Below are 18,657 nucleotides of genomic sequence, written 5' to 3' on the forward strand. Positions count from 1 at the left end.
AAGTCAATAATTCATAAGTGTTCAACAAGAGTGTACCATTTTATTGCGCCTTTCTCAGAAAATTTACCATGTAGCTCTGAGGTGCATTGCTACCAAATGATTATTTTTTAAGTTACATACATTTTATTGCATTGGTTTGATGCGTGTTTCTCTGGGATCTTTGGTGCAGTTTTAATACCATTAAAGAACATAATTACACTTTTTTGGAGACATTTTTGAAGAATGATGCCAGTTTAACGAAAGCAGAAAGATTTGTTAAACGGCTTTATTTGAAGCAGAGTGAAGTGAATAATACTTCTCTGTGGGAAAGACAGATTAACTTGTGTTCTTTTAATCATGCTCAGTTTTGAAGAAAAAACTAAGCATTTATGTAGCCCCAGCTAAGTTTAGTGCTTTAAGCAGGACTGCTTACTTCACTTGCACTTTTAGATGGATCTTTCCCTCCCTGGAAGCTAATTTAAATAATAAAATGCAGGAAAAAAATGCTAAAATGTTATTACTTTGTTCTTAAGTTAAAGCTTAAGAGCAATTATTTATTTGTGCAGCAAAGATCCCGTTGAACGCACACGCTGGTTTTACAATGATTGCACTGATATGTCGCCACACTTACAGCAGAAGAAGAAAGTCGGCGATGGAGCTGAGCAGAAAGTCAAACTTCTTCACATCAAAACAGTTCACTTTCTACAGACGTAATGGTCTACTGTAGTTAATCCCTGCATTGTGTTTATCAGATTAAAGCAGATTGAAGTCCTAACAGTTAAATCTGATGAATATAGTTTAACCTCACATCTTACCTATAATGCAGCAGTTAGTTAACTTGGGAGTGACACAGTGAACAGATACTCTGGGTGGAGCAGGAACAAAGCTGTGGTAAAATGAGAGCAGATTGCATATTGGAGAAATAAACAACCAAAGAGTGCATGTCTTCTGTATATCTAACATCGATAGCTTCAGTGTTGCTAATGGGCGTTGTCTGGTTGGACCTCGGTGCCAGCGTTAGCCTGTGTGTCCACGGAGCTGCTGGTCGTGAAGTTCCACGCGCCGGCCTCGCGCTCTGGCTCCAGCGAGGGGCTGGCGGAGGCCAGGACGGAGGCGTTGGTCGCCGTCGGGTCCTCTGCCATGAGGGCGGAGGACGGAGGGTGACTGAACGCGGCCTCAGTGTGAGGCTCGGACGAATTGCTCGCCGGGGTTTCGGACGGGAGGACGGCTGAGGGGTAGGAGGGCAGCAGGGAGGAAGAGGAGGAGTTAAAGGTGGTGTTTGAGGACAGGTTGGACGGAGGGAGGTAGGGCGAGTCAGACAGCATCTCTGATGGCGAGTCCGCGAGCAGGTGGGTCGGCATGGGCCGGGGAGTGTGTGCGGGAGTGGGCTCCAGTGGGTCTGTGCACACCGGTTCCCCTTCAGCCACGTACCAAACCTCGTTATGCCGGTTCAGCAGCTTCAAGGGACTGCAGACACACAGGGGAGAGCAAAACAGGAGTATATTGAAAAGAATAAAGATAGAAGCTGCTGGGACAAACGGGACGGAAGCAACGCGCGTCCTACCTGTCGTAACCGACTCCATAGTGGTAGGTGTGGTTGTAGGAGGCGTGAACTCGCTCCAACTCTTTGGTCAGCAGGTGGGAGTGAAGCCTGGAGGTGACCGACAGCATCCAGCCTCCGTAGCTCCTCACATACACGTCCATATCCGGCATCGCCGTAAAATACACCTGGGCAACCAGAGCGAGGAAAACACCGGTGAGCAGCAAAAACTGCAACCAACCCGCCGTGGTGAGACCTTTGGTCTTCCATGTACGACGGCGTATTAGGGCCAGAAAAAAAGGACAGAATTTCCACCCAAAAAAACTTCAGAAATTGTCTAGAACAGGGGTGTCAAACTCCAGTCCTGAAGGGCCGCTGTCCTGCAGTTTTTAGATGTGCCACAGGTACAAAACACCTGAATCAAATGGCTTAATTACCTCCTCAGTTCTCCAGAGCCTTGCTAATGACCTAATTATTCTATTCAGGTGTGGTGCAGCAGAGGCACTTCTAAAAGTTGCAGGACACCGGCCCTCGAGGACTGGAGTTTGACACCCCTGGTCTAGAAAAACAAGGGAAACTCAAATTTTGAGTTTGAAAAGCCCAAAACATGCTAGAACTAGAACTTTGAGGTTAATCTCCGAAGTTTTCTAGAAAAACTTGAACATTTTTGAGTCTGAAAAGTCAGAAAATCGTGACAATTCTAATGAAACGTCATTGGTTGCCCGTGCATTTCAAGATATTGGGGTCTCTTTATGGACCGATTCCAATCTACATCTCTGGATTAGGGCCTTGAGGTCAACGGATCAAGACCCGCAATATAAATAAAGTATTACTGACTTGCACATAAAAAAATATTTAAAACAGCAACGGCAGCAAATGGAAGTTCTATAGTGTATTTAGTAACTGGAGGGGCAGAACAAACATGTATGCCACTCTTTTTAAGATTTTTATTTGTAAAACCTATGAACCACTTTCTATCCACTTAAAAATAATCCTCTGCTTTGTGCACAAAAGCCCAATAAAAGCCAAATGTCCTGAATGAAAATGTGAATATTTTTTTAAAGGGGTATTATGTATTTTGCAGCCACAAAGTCTCATTTTATAGCACAATTAAGTAACTATGTTACCTTCAGTTGTTATTAAAGTGCTTTATATGTATCAAATCTGATGTAAGAGAAATGTAACTTTGTAACTTAACGCCTTGAAATTGGGCCTCTGTCTCTTTAAGAAGCTCCTGTTCTTTCTGAAGCTCCGCCTTCAGGAACTCATCACAACATCAGTTCTTTAACAATGATTTTGCCAGTGCTACACTGAGAAGTAGCTTGTATAAGATGTATAGGGCCTTTGTCGATAGACAAAAAAAAAGGAGTACATTTCCGCCAAAAAAACTAAGAAATTATTAAAATAATCTGGGAATTTTTCTAGAAAAAAACAAGGACATTTCTGAGCTCCAAAAGTCCAAAATTTGCAACAAAAAAAACCTCTGGTATTTTGAGATTAATCTCAGAAATGTCCACGTTTTTTTCTAGACAATTTCTGAGATTAATCTCAAAATGTCAGAGTTTTTCTCAGAAACATACTGGTCCTTTTTTCCTATCTACTATGACCCTGAAAGGTCGTCGTACTCTCATAATGAGCTCAGCAGGTGTGCTTCCACCAGGTGTTTACACAGCTGAATGGTCGCCATGGGAGATTCAAGGATTTCTCAAACATGCATGAAAGAATCAACAACACTCCAGGATGAAGGAATCACATTATAGCATGATGTAAAGCTCTAAAAACGTCCCCTTTCAGGTGCCACGTTTACTCCCGTTATTCCTCTTCCTCTGAGTGAAAGCTGCTCTGGTGTGAAGCTCAGTTTTCTGCTTCGGTGCGTCCTATTGATCTCTAAGTAAAACGCCCTGATCGAATGCTGCACCGCCCCTCAAAGATGCGCCGCAGAGTTTAACCTTCAAACCGACAATCACAAAGGAAACCGCATCCTTCTGCAGTCCTGGCTTCCTGCCCGCTCACCTTGTCATTGGTGGGCGCGGGCGGTTTGTCCTGATAGGCCGCCGGCAGCGGGAAGTTGAGCGTGTAGACGGCTGGCTCCCAGAGCTTGGTTTCCTCTGGGACCTTTACCAGGACTGGGGCGGTCATCTCCATCTTCAAGCCTAAACCCAGAAACCCCCCACACAGCCACAGAAAGAAAAATAAATAAATCAAATCAAACAAGTGTTTACGCGCTCCGTCGCACTCTTCCTCTTGTGTTCTCACCTTCGTCGTTTGCTCCGTTGATGTACTGGAAGAGTCTCCTGAAAGCCATGGCTGCTCCCACTCCCATGAAGTAGGCTTCGGCGTCTGTCGACACCCAGCGAGTGGGGGTAAGGTGTCGCACCTGAACACACACACACATAAATGTGAGGAGAGGGGGGCGGGGGGGGAAGTTGTGTTTTAGCTTCTTGTTGGAGATTCAGACTCACTTCATACTCATCCGTTTTGCAGACCAGTTCATATTCTAGACATTCCTTAGACTCGGTGCAGAAGCTGGTGTTGGTGCTTGGTCTGCAACACAGTGGGGGGCGGAAATACAAGCATTTACAGTCACGGTGGGCAATATGGACTTAGAATTTTATCGTGATATTTTGTTGTGCTATACAATAAAAAAATGTTTTTTTTTAAATTACTTTTTTTTAAAGCTGTGACTGCTTGACATCAAACAGAAATATTTCTCCAGAAAAACATTCCCATCTATAATCGTCTTCTTCAAGACAACCATGAATTGAAGAAGTGTGATTTATAAAAACTACACAGTAACAGTATTTAATAATATTTTCAAATGTATTCATCTTTTTTGATGCTCTCGTGGAACAGTGGAGTAAACTTTAAATATAACTTCTCTTATAACACTGTCAGTTTGGTTTTCTATTTAACGTTAACTGGAATTCATCAAGACAACGATAAATGAAAATTCTGATTATGATAAATTTTTCACGATAAACGATACGATAAACGCCCATCCCTAATTTACAGTCGGAATCAATAAATTAGAACATATGCCCGATGAGTCGAAAGTGCCTTTTGAAAATAGTCTTTAAGTAGATATTAAACATATTTCACTGCCAGTATAGTGTTGGGAGCCATATTTGTGCTAAATGCGTTCAGCTGATTTTCCTCTTAAATACACATTTGTGAATTATTGTAAATTGTTACACTGTAAATGTGTCCACTTAATAAAATCCACATGGAGCTGGGCACGCAGAAAGCTTCAGAAAGTCTGTCAATCCATGAAACTTTACGGCTAAAGGGAAATAAAACGTGTCCAGTCTCTACTGTACAAAGTTGTGTTAGTGTTTAACTTGATCAAAATCAAACACCTAAAAAAAGTGACAATTCATACACTTTTAGACCATGACTCAGCACTAACCTTTTTGTATTTTTAGCCCCAAAAATATCCCTAACAGTTGTGAGTCTTTTTCCATCACAGCTTTTCCTTCCACTGAACTTTCCATTAATATGCTCGGATGCACCACTCTGAGAACAGTGTCACTTTTAGAACAGAATTACTGAAATAATTTAATGTTTTAATTAGAGTTCTAATGATTTTGATCGATTTGAGCTGCATCTCTAAAATCTCAAAGGAAGTCCCTAGGTGGACCGTTTGACGAGATTTTCCCCAGCATTGGTTAAGAGTTCAGGTTGAAAATATGACTTATTCGTGATCTATGTTGTGTTTGCATTAATAACTGAAGCCATCGACTTACCCCACGCTGCTTTCAATGGAAACCACCAGGGCCAAAACAGCTACGGCAATGATGAAAGCCCTGGAAAAGAGCACATAAAGATGTTTCTCCATATAAACAATCTGTTTTTTCTCGTTTGTTTGGCTCAGGCCGCGTTGAAAAAAGCTTTAAAGAAGTAGCTGCAAATGCTGCACAAAGCGTTCAGAAAGTGGAAAAGCAAAGAAAACATGGCGGAGAAAACAAAGATGTAAAACTAAAAAAAAAACAAAAAGTCAAATGAAGAGGAGGAGAGAGGAAGGTGTCTGTCAGGAATGAGGCTGTTGCTGATGCTGCAGTCAGGACTGGGTTTCATCACTGCAGAGATGAAACTAGACACGTGTTCCTGCTGCTGCTGCTGCTGCACCGAGGAGAGAGGGAGAGAAATCTGCTGCATCATCAGTCTGCTCTGCAAACCAAAGGCATTTTAAGGTCAGGAAGGAGCAGGGAGCAGAAGGACTCCATCTTCTTTACCCGAGTATGTTTGGAACCAGCAAAGAATGCCAGGAGCTTTAAAATGTATAGTAATGAGAATAAGTAATGTCTCTAAATATGACTGAAGCACCAAAGCACCGTTTCAGATAATGCATACACGCGTGCGCTGCTTAAGAAGAAAAAATAAATGACGCAAACCTCAACTTTACCTGCACGTCAAGCCGGTAAAGGGAATTCAACAACATTAGAAATCAAATGTACCTTTCTGAGGAGTTTAGAAAAAAAAAAAAGTATTCAATGTCCTGATATGTTGTAAATACTTACATTGTGACTGTCCTGTGTGTGTGTGTAGCTATTTCCCACCTGCAAAGAGAGCGCAGTGCGGAGGGCTGATGGAGACTGCAGTGTGCTGCACCCGGACAGGAGCTGGAGGATTTAATGCAGACGGGGAGGGAGGGGCCCGGGGCCCGCCTACAGCACACAGGGAGGAGGAGACTGGCCACCGGAGCCTCACTGGGGGGTTTCTAATCTCTCACCATTAAACATGAAAACATCTCCCATCAGTCACACACTGCAAAGAAAAGAAAAAAAGTCATAAAATGGGTTCACAAAAAGGGATAGGGAACACGTTAGTGGGTCATGGATCAGTTGGATTCCAGTATCTTCATAGCTGCGTTTCCATGACAAACGTCGTGTGCAAATTTTTGTCAATACTCTATTAATGTAAAAAAATAAATAAATAAAAAACAAGTTCGCAATTGCCATGTTTCCATTAAAAAAGAAATTAAAATAAAACCATTGGTGAATACGCTTGTTGATGTGATAAGTCAACAAAAATCATGGCAGCAGTGGCTGGGATAAAGCTCGCGGCCGTCAGATAAAGCTTGAGAGAGCTCTCTCTCAAATAAAGTGTTTGTGTTTGGTGTAATACCTGAAAGTCACAGTGGGTGGCGTCTTAAGGTTGATAGAGTCACTGGTAACCTCAGCTGTGTGTGCTGACTGCGGCGGAAACAGCTTTTGACCGTCGTGGTTGTTGTCCACTGCGTTGCGGCAATTGTGTGAACCTTTTGATTGTGTTAAGTTGACTGTATGTGTGCAACGTTAAAATTTGCATCTTGATCGAGAGCGCAAGATCAAGAAATAGGCTACGCTACAACTTTAAATGTTTATTCGTTGGATCCAGGAGGAAGAAGCGTCAACATGGCGCCAGTCCGCGGCGACCTCAATGGTTCAAGTTCGTTTTGTTTTCTTTGGTTAAGAACAAACCACTATTCAGCCACGGTGCTGAGGCTAATCATCCATCAGCCAATCAGAGGAGACGTCGGCGTCTTATTTAGGCGTTGGAGCGACAAGCCCCGCCTACTATAGAGCGGCTACGTAGTCGGCGATTTTACAGAAGAGATTCAACACGTTGGAGCGACACACAAACTTTTTACGAGCTGACTGATGCTGTGAGAGCTCTGGAGAACTACATGGACACTGTACGACAATCACAAAAACAAGCCCTTATCCTTTGTGAGTCCTTTTTGAAAAGTCCTCAAAAGAACCTTTCTCAAAAAAGTCATTTTTGAGAAATGTTTAAGAAATATTCTCAAAAGATATACTTCCTCTTTACACTTTTTCGAGGCCTTACTTTGTTAAATGTTTTTTGATTTTTTTTTTTTTTAAGTTTTGAGAAATGTCAAAAATGTTTTAGACAAAAATGCCTTAATTTTGAGAAACTAAGAAATTTTTTATTATTTTATTTTTTGTGGCTGCAGAGTGAGCAGAGGATGAACAGGGAGTGCCTGTCACATTTTAACTCTACAGCGGCAGTAATTGCTGCCTCATTACAATCAGAACAAACCCACTTCCCCCAAGGCTCTAATTAAACTGGAATATAATGAGCCATACATTTCTTTTACTGTTTCACACCTGGGTGGTTCAATAAAGACTTGTTTTATTTATGAGGCATTCTTTGCTTGAGGAAGGACCGTTTTACTACAGGCTAGTTTGCTTGATGCTAATAAGGCATATTCTTTTGCATATTTTACTTGTTCTGATAATTTGTCAGAAGAGAAACCGCTGCTGAAGACGTCTGTGAGGCCCATGCAGATCAGAACATTCTCACTTAAGGTCACATTTAAATAACCAATCATGCCCATCAAAATGGCGGCTAAATGTCCCTCTCTTCCAAACTGAGGTCTCACTTAACCCTTGTGCATGCGAGAACTGAGTCAAGGTCTATGGAAAATGATACAAGCTTTACGTGTGTGGGGTCGGTTGGACCCCATTTCAACATACAAGGCTTAAATTTGCATCGAAAGGGATTAGAAAATAATTTGATTTATACCTGTTTTTTTTACTTTTTCCACTAGTGACAGGAATTTTAAGAAGAAACAATAGAAAGTCACACACTTACTTTTTAAAATTTCAAATAAATAATCTGTAACACATGGTTACTCCTCCAGCAAGATCCAGAGGAACAGCTGAGAGAAAAGTTGTTGGCTTATTTCTGGATTTTGTTTTAACCCATGAAGTGTAATCTCTAAGCAATCCATTTTTTTGAAATTTAAACTCACTGCCTAAATAAAAAGCTAGCTGCTTTTTATTTAAAACTGCAGCTGTTTTAGCCAGGGTCAAAGGTTTAGACTTTTCCAACCATGACTGTCACATTTTAGCAGAAAACATCTCCAGAATCTGCTGCAACAAAATTATTTTCATAAAAGCAATCACCCACATTTCAGCTGATTGAAAGAGAACGCTACAGGATGCTGAAATAAAGCATTTTTAAGAAAATTATGGGCATCTCTGACCATCCTCTTCATGAGACCGTCTTGAAAAAACATCGTATCATCAGTCAGAGGCTTCTTGAAATTTGCTGTAATACAGACCGCTACAAAAGATCTTTCCTGCCAACAGCAATTAGCTTACAAATGCTTCAAGAATCTGAATTGATGAGCTAGCTACAACATTTAACGTTACTTTTCGATCAATAAAGTATTTTTGAATTGAATTTTGAATTTGAATTTTTCTTCCAATCCAGGCTTCACGGCAGAGAGAAGTTCTCCCATTTGGAGGACCGAAACTGACATAGTTAAGAATGAAAGCATAAATATAATGTCGCACCTGTAGCGTAAGTTTTAAAAATGTCATTGTAAACTTAGACTGTTTGGCCAGTAGGTGGCAGCATGCGGAGTGATTAACAAGACAACGCGATACTTGTATTGTCTGCATTATTTGTAGTCCATTTTCTCTCACGCACCAGTGCGTGCGTTCGTCAATGAAAGTCATGGAAACGACGTTAGCCTTCTCAACCCCATAAATGACGCTGACCTTCTGAATTCTTCCCCTTTGCGACGGGACTTTTGAAAGAGACGCCAGAAGAAGCATTTTGAGCCTCTGAAGGTTTGAGCTTGTCGAGAAGTCTGCTAGCAAAACTTGTTAAAGAAGCACTTGCTGAAATACGCACTTGCTGAAGAAGCCCGTGGTTAACCAACCTGCGAAAGACGGTTCCTGGCCAGGAGAAGCACCAGCAGGGAGATCGGCTGGAAGGTTAAAATCATTCTTTTACTATTTTAAATAAACGAAAACAAGTTATTACTAAGATATCAGTGACTTATTTAGTTTATTTTGTGTGTGTGTGTGTTTTAAAGAAATTCTGACTGCTGTACAAAAAAAGACAAGTAGCATTCTTTGCTAGCATAGATCCTTTTTCTATGAGCCTTTTTCTTAACTGAATTTCGCTGGAAATGTCGGGAATGTTAAACTGTGGTGTAGTGATTTAAGAAATATATGTATTTTACTTAATTATAGTCAAATTAGTTAAATTAACGTCAAATTCCTGAAAAATTATCTAATCTTTTCACCGTTATTTTTTTGAAAAATGCGGTAATAAGCACCCAGTTTCCATGGATACGCTACATGAAATACCTTAAATATTTAATATTATTTTTGAAAAACATTAAGAAAATAGCATTTACCCTTATAATAGCCTATATTTTAATTGTTTAGTTTAATTATTTTTTCAAGATAGGGACATGATTATCTGTTTTTTTCTTTGGTTTTTTGTGTGTGTGTTTTTTAGCATAGCCAGAAAACATGGGTGAATTGATTTGAAAAAAACAAAAATGGTGATATTTAATCTAAGAGTATCAGGTTTGATGACTTTGGTGTCCAATCTTTTGAAATCTTGATGACTTCTTTGAAATATATAGGTTTATTAGGTCTCTTGCATTTGCGGGGTGAAACAAATTTGTGAATTAATTAAAATTGTTTTGTGACTTATGTATTAGCATATTGACATTTGTGGATAAATGTCTGGGATATCAACACTAGTGTTTGAGAAAACTGTTATGCTGGTTTGAAAAAACAGTCAGATTTCTGTCCAATTCTTGGCCTTTATTAAATTTTTTATTTTTTGAAAAATGCCCTGACAAACATACTTAGTTTCCATGGTAATCACAGCAGACTAACGATTTATCAGGACACTTGAAGACGCTTAACATAAAAAATTTCCATCAGTGTGTGCACGCCTTCACACACTCATGATAATAATCTAATGGATTGTAGCCACAGATGTCCTATCCTGCCAGTGATATACTCCAGCTGAAGGTGGGAGAAGTGTCTTGCTCCAGGACACAACAACAGAGACAGAGTTTGCCTACCACTGTCGCCCCAGTAATAAACATCATAAGTGTGTGTGTACGTTAATGATAGACCATTGATAGGCAATGAATTGTGTATAGTCATAGTGACAATCCATCAAAGCTGATTTTCACAATGTCCCTATCTTTGTGAAAATCAGCTTTGATGACTTTGGAAGGGTTTTTTTTTTGTTGTTTTTTTTTTGAAAAATGCCCAGACAAACATATTTAGTTTCCATGGATACATTGGTGACATTATTTAAAATGACTTCAATAAAAAATTAAGAAACACTTTGCAAACATGTGCCTCCTCCTATCTAATGATAGACTTTAATATGTGTGTTTAGTTTTCCTACATGGGTGAACTGATTTTAAAAGAAAAAAAAAACATTTGAGTTGGTTAAAATCAGCTTTGATGACTTTGGTGTTCAGTTTTTGGAAATTCCAACTCTTTGTTTAGGAAGGTATAATTAGCTTTTTTGGAATGCAACATATTTGTGAGTTAATTGAATTTGTATTGTGATTTATATGCTAGTTATTTGAAATTTTGGAAAATGTCAGTAATGCTGACTGCAGTTGTTTTGGTTTGAAAGAAGTTTTGGAATCATCTTTTTGAAAAATGTGGTACATGTAGTCTCCATGGATACAATGATTAAATAACAACACACAACTTTATTCTTATAAAAATAATTAAAGAACAATCAATGTGTGCCTGTTGATTTCACAAAGTAAATACATTTTTTATTGTAATTACTCAAGACCAGAAAAACAATGTTTTGCTCCATTGCATTTTAGTGACGTATCATTTTCAGAAGTTACTTGAATGTTAACAGTGAATGTTAAAATTCATTAGAAAAACTATGATCTCGGTTTAAGTTTGTCCAGTTGTGATTCATTTGTTAGTAAACATTTTGGGGGTTTACACTGCTTATGTGGTTTAAAAAGTTATTTCTGGTTTTAGAAGATCTGTTTAGTTTTATTCAGATCTTTGGAATAAGAAGTCAGTGCCTGGTACAGGTTTCAAAAAATGCCTCAAAAACACATTTGGTCTCCTTGGATACGCTGCTTGAAATAAAACCTTTATACTTGAATACTAAAAAAGTTTTTAGATATATATATTTCTCCTGTATTATTTCTAAGTAGTTTAGTTTATATTAAGTAGTTTTGTTTTGTTTTATTTTTCTAGTTTTGAATAATTAGTTGTTTACGAAATGCTGTGTTGGTGCTTTGCATATTTGGAACTGTAATATATTTTCACGCTAATTTAATTTTCAGAAAGTGTCAGCAATATTAATAGTGGTGTGGTGATTGGAAAACTTATTTTAGTTTGAGAGAATTACTTTTAGAGAATCCATTTTGTTGATGGTCTTTGTCTCCATGGAGATGGTAATATTGAAAGAAGCATTTGGAGCAATATAATTGTGTGAACATTCATCTGAGTTTCTTGCTGGGTTGTGTGCAGCCATGATCTCCAGACTGACGTAATGAATTTCATAACACTACCTTCAGCCATAACTGACCCATTTGGAGTAATATTAACATGTGATAGTAAGACTTTGAGGCATCATGCACACATAAGCACTTTGTATTGCCTTGTTGCTGAAAATGTGCTATATAAAAAAAATTACTTATAAGGGTCGCAGATTATTATTTTAATAATTTTGTCTGGCTTATCTCCAGACAAAATACAACAGACATTTTAACACTGGATATGGATTTCTAAACCAAATAAACAGTTTCATTTTTTAGTAGGAGCCCCTGGAAATGGAGGAAAGGCCACTTATGTTGCCCTGTTTATTTAAAAGATGTACATCTATAAAACTTTAATTTTATAGGTGTACATTTCTGCTGTTGGCTATATGTGGGTGTATAAAGGTAGTACTGATGGGGCGTCAGAGTAGCTGTGGCTGTGATTGTGAAATTTAGTTTGATTAGCTACAATTAATATTTTGGTAATGTACAAATGCTATTGGAAACATTTTTTAAAACTTTGATACTTTTAAAGTATTAAAGTTGTGTAAGCAGTGATTTAAGTATAATAGTAATGAATGGATCACGTATCGTATCCCTGGCTATTATTAAGAATGACAAAATGTACCTGTAGCATCAAAGATTGGGTCGTTATAGAAGGATAAACTGAGTAACTTGTTGCAGGGCTTTATTTTATTCGCACTAATGGCACGATCTAAGATTACAGGTGTTTCGTTAGATATTAAAAAGTTCTAAACACAGTGTGCAGCTCCTTAATTTATGTTTCCAAATGTTTAAGAGTTTATGGCTAGGGATGAATTACCAATAAGTCTAAATTTAATTTGTTGTATTTAATGATTAATTGGTACCAAGATGAAGCTGCAAGTTTGTTTGTCTGAGTGGTGATGGTCTATACATGTTTGATCCTTGAGTTTTAGAGTGTGTTCTGGTTTTTATGTGAAATTGTGTTTTTTGCTGTTTTTTGTGACCAAAGATGAGCTTTTATTTTGTCTCTTAATTCCTGTTCTTCTTGTATAATCACATTTGTTAATTAAATATATTCAAGAAAAACAAACACATTCACAAACTTGGGTTATTGTATTGTTGGTATTTCAGTGTTCCCTCTAAACATTGCTTTGGACTTTTGTGAAGGCCAAGATACTGAATTATAGCTGTTTCTGCTTTGTTTTTTCCTTTATAGCCCATACCATGGCGCTTCCAGCAGATGGATCCCCAACGTTGGAGGGACATCCAGACAACGGTAAGAAACACGGTAAGGTGTGGTTAAATGAAGCCGATGTGGTTTCTAAAGACCATGGAGAGGAGTTGAGGTATAGTTCAGCTCCCCAGTCTGTAGACTGTTCTACCAGCTTTAGTGGAGACGAGGTAGGTAATGAAGACCAGGATGACTTGCGTCCAGAGAAGTCCAGACCTATCGGTACCCTGCAACATCATCAGGTAGGTTTGGAAGAGGACGCTGTTTCTTTGACTTCTGGTCACTCCAGGAAAACTACACAGAAAGTGGATTCTGCGAAGGAGGACGACCCACCATCAAAGCTTAGTTCTGGTGCCGTGCTTCTTTCCAGCTTTAAATTCACATCTGGACTTGAGAAAAAGCAAGAGTCAATTTTGCGTCCAGAGAAGTCCAGACCTATCACTACCTTGCAACGTCATGAGGTAGGTTTGGAAGAGAAGGGGGCTTCTTTGACTTCCAGACGCGCCAGAAGAATAACGGATATGGTGTATGCTGTGAAGCAGGAAGACCCACCATCAAAGCTTAGTTTTGGTACCGTGCTTCCTTCCAGCTTTAAATTCACATCTGGATTTGACGAACAGGACAAGCCAATTTTGCGTCCAGAGGACTCCGGACCAATTGGTATCTCACAACAACCTCTGGGGGGCTGGAAAAATTTAGTGGCTTCTTTGACTTTTGGCCGCACCAGAAGAGCTACAAAGAAGGTGGATACTGCAAAGGCCGACGACCCTTCATCAAAACCTAGTCATCAGGTAGGTTTGAAAGAGGACGCGGCTCATGTGACATCTGTGATTGGCATAAACGGGAAGAGGAGAAAGGACAGTGATCCTGAAGAGCAGCCCCCAACCAAGAGGATCAGGGAGAACCAAGCTGATGATAAGCTCCCCTCCAAGAGGACTAGGGACACTGTTGCTAAAGAGGAGCCCCCTGCCAAGAGGACCAAGGTCGGTCTTCCTCCAAGTGGTGATCTCTTTTCAGCTTTTCGGGGGCGTCCTCTTGCTGAAAAGGACTTCCCTGCCAAGAGGACCAGGGACAGTGTTGCTAAAGAGGAGCCCCCTGCCAAGAGGACCAGGGACAGTGTTGCTAACGTGTTGAAATCGTGTAAGGATGCTGGACTGTCACCCCCCGTCCTCAGACCCTCTTGTAAAATGGCGCGTAAACGTCCTATTTTGTCATCCCCCGTCCTCAGTCCCTCACCATTGACGCACTGTGAAGATCCCATTATGTCACCCCGTGTTTTCAGTCCCCCACCAAGGATGCTATGTGACACGGAAGAGGACCCAAAACCTTCAACATCTAGTGGAATTACAGCAAGAGAGAGTTCCAGACACGTGTGGTTTAGACCTCGCTACGTCTCGTCAAGTGACTCTGAGTAGATTGGGATCCGTAAAAACTGAAGACCTATTTGAGAAGTCACATTAGGACTTTATCATTTCTCTTCGGTTTTTATTAAAGCCAATGGCTTTCTTGCAAGCCTGTGGAAGCTTAGGTAGCACCTTGCACCGGGGCTCTTCTTTATCCCTCTGCTAGATTTAGCATTTTAGATGTTAAGGATTCTGGCAGGACTGAGGAAGCCTTGGGTAGCGCCGTGCACCGGGCTTTTCGTCATCTTTGCATTTTCCTCTCTACTCCCTCATGTTTCAGGGTGTGACAGTGGTGCTTCCCTACACAGTGCTCTCCAGTATAATAAATTATTCTATCCTGTTCCTTAACTAATCCACTCTCCAAGTTTTTAATCTTTCAGGTTGTAGCTGCTCATCGCTGGATCCTTTCGTCGTTGTCCATGTGGTTCCTGCCTTCTGGATCTCTTGTTTTTCACACTGCTTGTAAGTTTTTGCATTCCACTTCCACATGATACTGCTTGCCTCCTGCTGGTGGCAGATCTCTGATTCTCTGATCATCCCAGGTTGGATCTCCTCAGCCTGTAAACCTCCACCGTCACCACCGCCTGTCAGATGGAGGTAGATAAGAGAACCCAGTTGACAAAAAAAGTAAGAAAACTTACTTTCATTTTAAATATGGATGAAATTGAGATCAAATTTCAAACTTTTTATTTTTTATCTTTAGATGTATATTCTGTTGTTTTTTTTTTAACACTGTTATGTTTTCTTTTTATTTCATTTCTCTGTCAACTCATGTCACATGACTTGAATTGACCAACAATTAAAGCAGACCTGCTGCACCTGCTGATCTACTGGTGTAACAGATTGTGGAAAAGGTGAGGACATGATGACTTGATCAGAACGTCTTATTCAATCATCTGTTTAGAAAGAAATTAAGAAATGTGTGTCTGATCATGTGTTGATTCTCCAGCATCATCAACAGCACTGGACCAATCAGGAGAGAGAAGACACAGAGGACTGAGGAGACAGAAAAAACATCCTGCTGAAAATCCAGAGGCTTAACAGGAGGAGACCTGAGGACGTGTGCAGAATAAAGAGACCTACATCGTGTGAAGTGGATCCTCAGCCTGTTAACCTCCACCTTCAACACCACCTGTAAGGTGGAGGTAGATAAGAGAACCCACTTGACGAAAAAAGTAAGGAAACGTATTTTTACCCAGCTAACAATTTTAAATATGGATAAAATTGAGGTCAAATGTCAATACTCTTCTTTCTTCTGTCCATGTTCTCTTTTTTTAACTCTGTTGTCTTTTCTCTATTTAATTTCTCCGTCAACTCATGTCACATGACTTGAGTTGACCAACAATTAAAGCAGAAGACCTGCTGCACCTGCTGATCTACTGGTGTAACAGATTGTGGAAAAGGTGAGGACATGATGACTTGATCAGAACGTCTTTTTCAATCATCTCATATTTAGATAGAGATTAAGGAATGTGTGTCTGATCATGTGTTGATTCTCCAGCATCACTGAGACAAGACAACAGCACTGTACCAACCAGGACTGAGGAGACACAGAAAATCCTGCTGGAAATCCAGAGATGAAGTTTCCTTGTGCAGCAAAGGGACACCTGAGGACACAGAATAAAGAAGGACCATGTGAAGTAGGTCCTTCAATAACAAACCAAGCATGAGTTGATCGACAATTAAAGCAGGCTACTTGGTTCATCTACTGGTTGCAACAGATTAAGGTCGATGAGATAGACTTGATCAGAAACTGTGGCCAACAACTGCAAGCGAGCGGCAAAAAGGAAAATGAGCAGCAAACAGGTGAATCGGCACAGGGGAAGCTAAACCTAATCATCTTTTTACATTTTTTGTTTCATTTCATTGAAACCACAAAAATGTTTCCACCATAACTTCCAATTGTTCAATATGTTTTTCTATCAAACTTTTGAGTAATGTGCAAGAATTACCCAAACATGCTTTGACTTTATTGATCCCAAAGTGAAAATTAAATGTAGTTGTAGCTCATAAATTCAGATACTTCAGTTATTATAGATGGCTGATTGCTGTTGGCAGTAAAGATATTTTGTAGCAGTCTGTACCACAGCAAATCTGAAGAAGCCTCTGACTGATGATACTGTTTTCCCCATACAGACTCATGCAGAGGATGGTCAGAGTTGTCCATAGCTTTCTTGACTCTTATGAAGAATCCTTCTTTGCATCATCATCTCCAGAGGTTCCACAGTCGTCTCCAGAACAGAACCAGAACAAATCCAGCCCTCTTTATCAGATTGTTGAGCCTTTAGAGGTTCATGGCTCTGATGCTGCTGCACCAACAGATGATTGCAGAAGAGACGACGCTCTCAACAGCAGACTTGTAGATCTGCAGCATCGTGCTGCAAACCTTGAAGGATCTTGGCTTCCTGGAGAAGTGCAGTCTGCTCTGTCTCTTTGTATAGACGCTTCACTGTTGCATCTCCAGTCCAGTCTGTGTTCCAGATGAACACAGAGGTATTTATATTCCTGAACCACCTCCACATCTTCTCCCATGATGGAAATAGGGTTTGATCCAAGCCTGTTTCTCCTGAAATCAACAACCATCTTTGTTGTTTTGTTTGCAGTCAAGATTAGATGATTGTTCCCACACCAGGCCACAAAGCGGTCCACCAGACCTCTGAACTCGGCATCGTCTTCCTCTGATGCAACAGCTGCTGAGTCATCTTGAGTATTTCTGTAGATGACAGAAGTCGGACTTGTGCTAGAAGACTGAAGTGTGTAGAATGAAAAGGAATGGTGAGAGTACAGAGCCCTGTGGTGTTCCTGTGCTGCTGACCATCTGGTTAGACACACAGTCCTTCAGTCTCACACTGAGGTTTGTTTGTCAGGGTCCACCCATCTGAACAATTGGGTTTGCGGTTATTGCTAACGCCACCTTGTGGCAGCGGTAAAACATTACAACTAGACGGCTTTAAATAAGCGGTAACATTTATTTGAACACATTGAAATGATGAAGGAATGATGGTCAGACTTTAATTTATGATCATAAGCAGCACTGACAGATGTGGCTTGTTACACTTGTTATAAATGTAAAATTCTCAGACATCTTTGAGTCTTCCCAGCTTGGAGAAGCTAACTTTACAGAAAGCTAGGAGTGTTTTTCTGGAAAGTTAGCATGTTTCAGAATTCTCCGACTTCTCTTCACTGGATTAAACTGCACTGTAAAAGGCACTGCTTAAAACCCACTTTTTACAGCTTTTATTTTGTCTGCAAATATTAAAATATGCACTTTATTCATCTAAATCAGCTCCAGTTTACAATACAGATATGAGGCGCAGGGTTTCCCCCAGTGCCCTGCGACAGACTGGCGACCTGTCCAGGGTGACCCCGCCTCTCTCCCAAAACGTTAGCTGGAGATGGGCACCAGCAACTCCTGACCCCACTAAGGACAAGGGTGTAAGAAAAATGGATGGATGGTTTCCCCCAGTGTATTATAAGCCTGGCAGGCCACCAGGCTAACCATTGCTTATTTAAGTTTGTTTTTTAAATGGTTGCATTTTTTAAGACTTTGTAGTTAGTGTTCAGGTGTTCAATCTTTCAATAACACATGATTATCAAGTGATATTTTCAAATTTCCTGTCAATTAAAAAAAGTTTTTACTGAAAAACATGACGGGCCGCTGGATAAATGTCTGCCCTAGTGGCCCAACCACCAGGCTTAGCAAGTTTTCTGGGGGAAACCCTGATAGTTTAGAGGGACAAACATCATTTGTCTGTGGGTTCTGTCAGTCACACGAAAACCAAAATCACCAGCCAATGGTTTGGACTAAAACCTGAGCTGTGATGAGGAATATCTAAAACATTCCATGCAAAAATATAGATTTTTAAAGAATTATATAATTTAGATATCTGTGATGGACTGGCGACCTGTCCAGGGTAACCCCGCCTCTCGCCCATTAACTGCTGGGGGTAGGAACCAGCACCTCTCCCGACCCCAACGGGGTAAGGGTGAAAGAAAACAGATGGATGTATCATTTAGATATGTATATAAGGAAGTCCAAAGCACACTTCATAATAATCTGCCCATTTGCATCTAATGTCATTCTTACTGCCTCCTACAATTAGTTTAATACTTGTAGAAATTTTCTCTTTATGACAGTTCTTTTCCACATGTAACTTGTAGGACTGCACCGATAAGCCGGTCGGCCCAGTTCTGTTATTTTGCCTCATTGCTGACCGGCCCGTATTTACAT

At 40.2% G+C, this 18,657-nt stretch overlaps 2 protein-coding genes across 5 annotated transcripts; one reads left to right on the plus strand and one right to left on the minus strand.

The window, feature by feature from the left end:
- Nucleotides 1-20: 20 nt before the first annotated feature.
- soul5l (heme-binding protein soul5, like) lies at nucleotides 21-6,208 on the minus strand. The gene is made up of 7 exons (XM_017305669.2): nucleotides 6,037-6,208; nucleotides 5,263-5,322; nucleotides 3,982-4,063; nucleotides 3,776-3,896; nucleotides 3,533-3,672; nucleotides 1,544-1,707; nucleotides 21-1,446 (listed from the first exon to the last, which is right to left on the minus strand). Coding segments are annotated over exons 1-7 (1,056 nt in total). The 5' UTR covers nucleotides 6,039-6,208; the 3' UTR covers nucleotides 21-959.
- A 1,011-nt stretch (nucleotides 6,209-7,219) lies between these two features.
- On the plus strand, nucleotides 7,220-17,650 carry LOC103474184 (uncharacterized). Of its 4 annotated transcripts, none has more exons than XM_081603548.1 (8): nucleotides 7,220-9,246; nucleotides 13,009-14,888; nucleotides 14,969-15,053; nucleotides 15,232-15,280; nucleotides 15,376-15,829; nucleotides 15,928-16,066; nucleotides 16,563-16,919; nucleotides 17,030-17,650. In XM_081603548.1, exon 2 carries the CDS (start codon nucleotides 13,017-13,019, stop codon nucleotides 14,436-14,438), a length of 1,422 nt encoding a protein of 473 aa, XP_081459674.1. In that variant the 5' UTR covers nucleotides 7,220-9,246; nucleotides 13,009-13,016; the 3' UTR covers nucleotides 14,439-14,888; nucleotides 14,969-15,053; nucleotides 15,232-15,280; nucleotides 15,376-15,829; nucleotides 15,928-16,066; nucleotides 16,563-16,919; nucleotides 17,030-17,650. The 4 variants fall into 4 exon arrangements, with proteins under 4 accessions (XP_081459674.1, XP_081459703.1, XP_081459658.1 ...); XM_081603577.1 differs by having other exon boundaries at nucleotides 15,376-15,601; nucleotides 15,761-15,829; nucleotides 16,563-17,650; XM_081603532.1 differs by having other exon boundaries at nucleotides 15,928-16,232; nucleotides 16,563-17,650.
- The last annotated feature ends 1,007 nt before the right edge of the window (nucleotides 17,651-18,657 follow it).

This window comes from Poecilia reticulata, chromosome 1 (genome assembly GCF_904066995.2).
Source record: "Poecilia reticulata chromosome 1, P_reticulata-male-v2, whole genome shotgun sequence".
NCBI classification, from domain to species: Eukaryota; Metazoa; Chordata; class Actinopteri; order Cyprinodontiformes; family Poeciliidae; genus Poecilia; species Poecilia reticulata.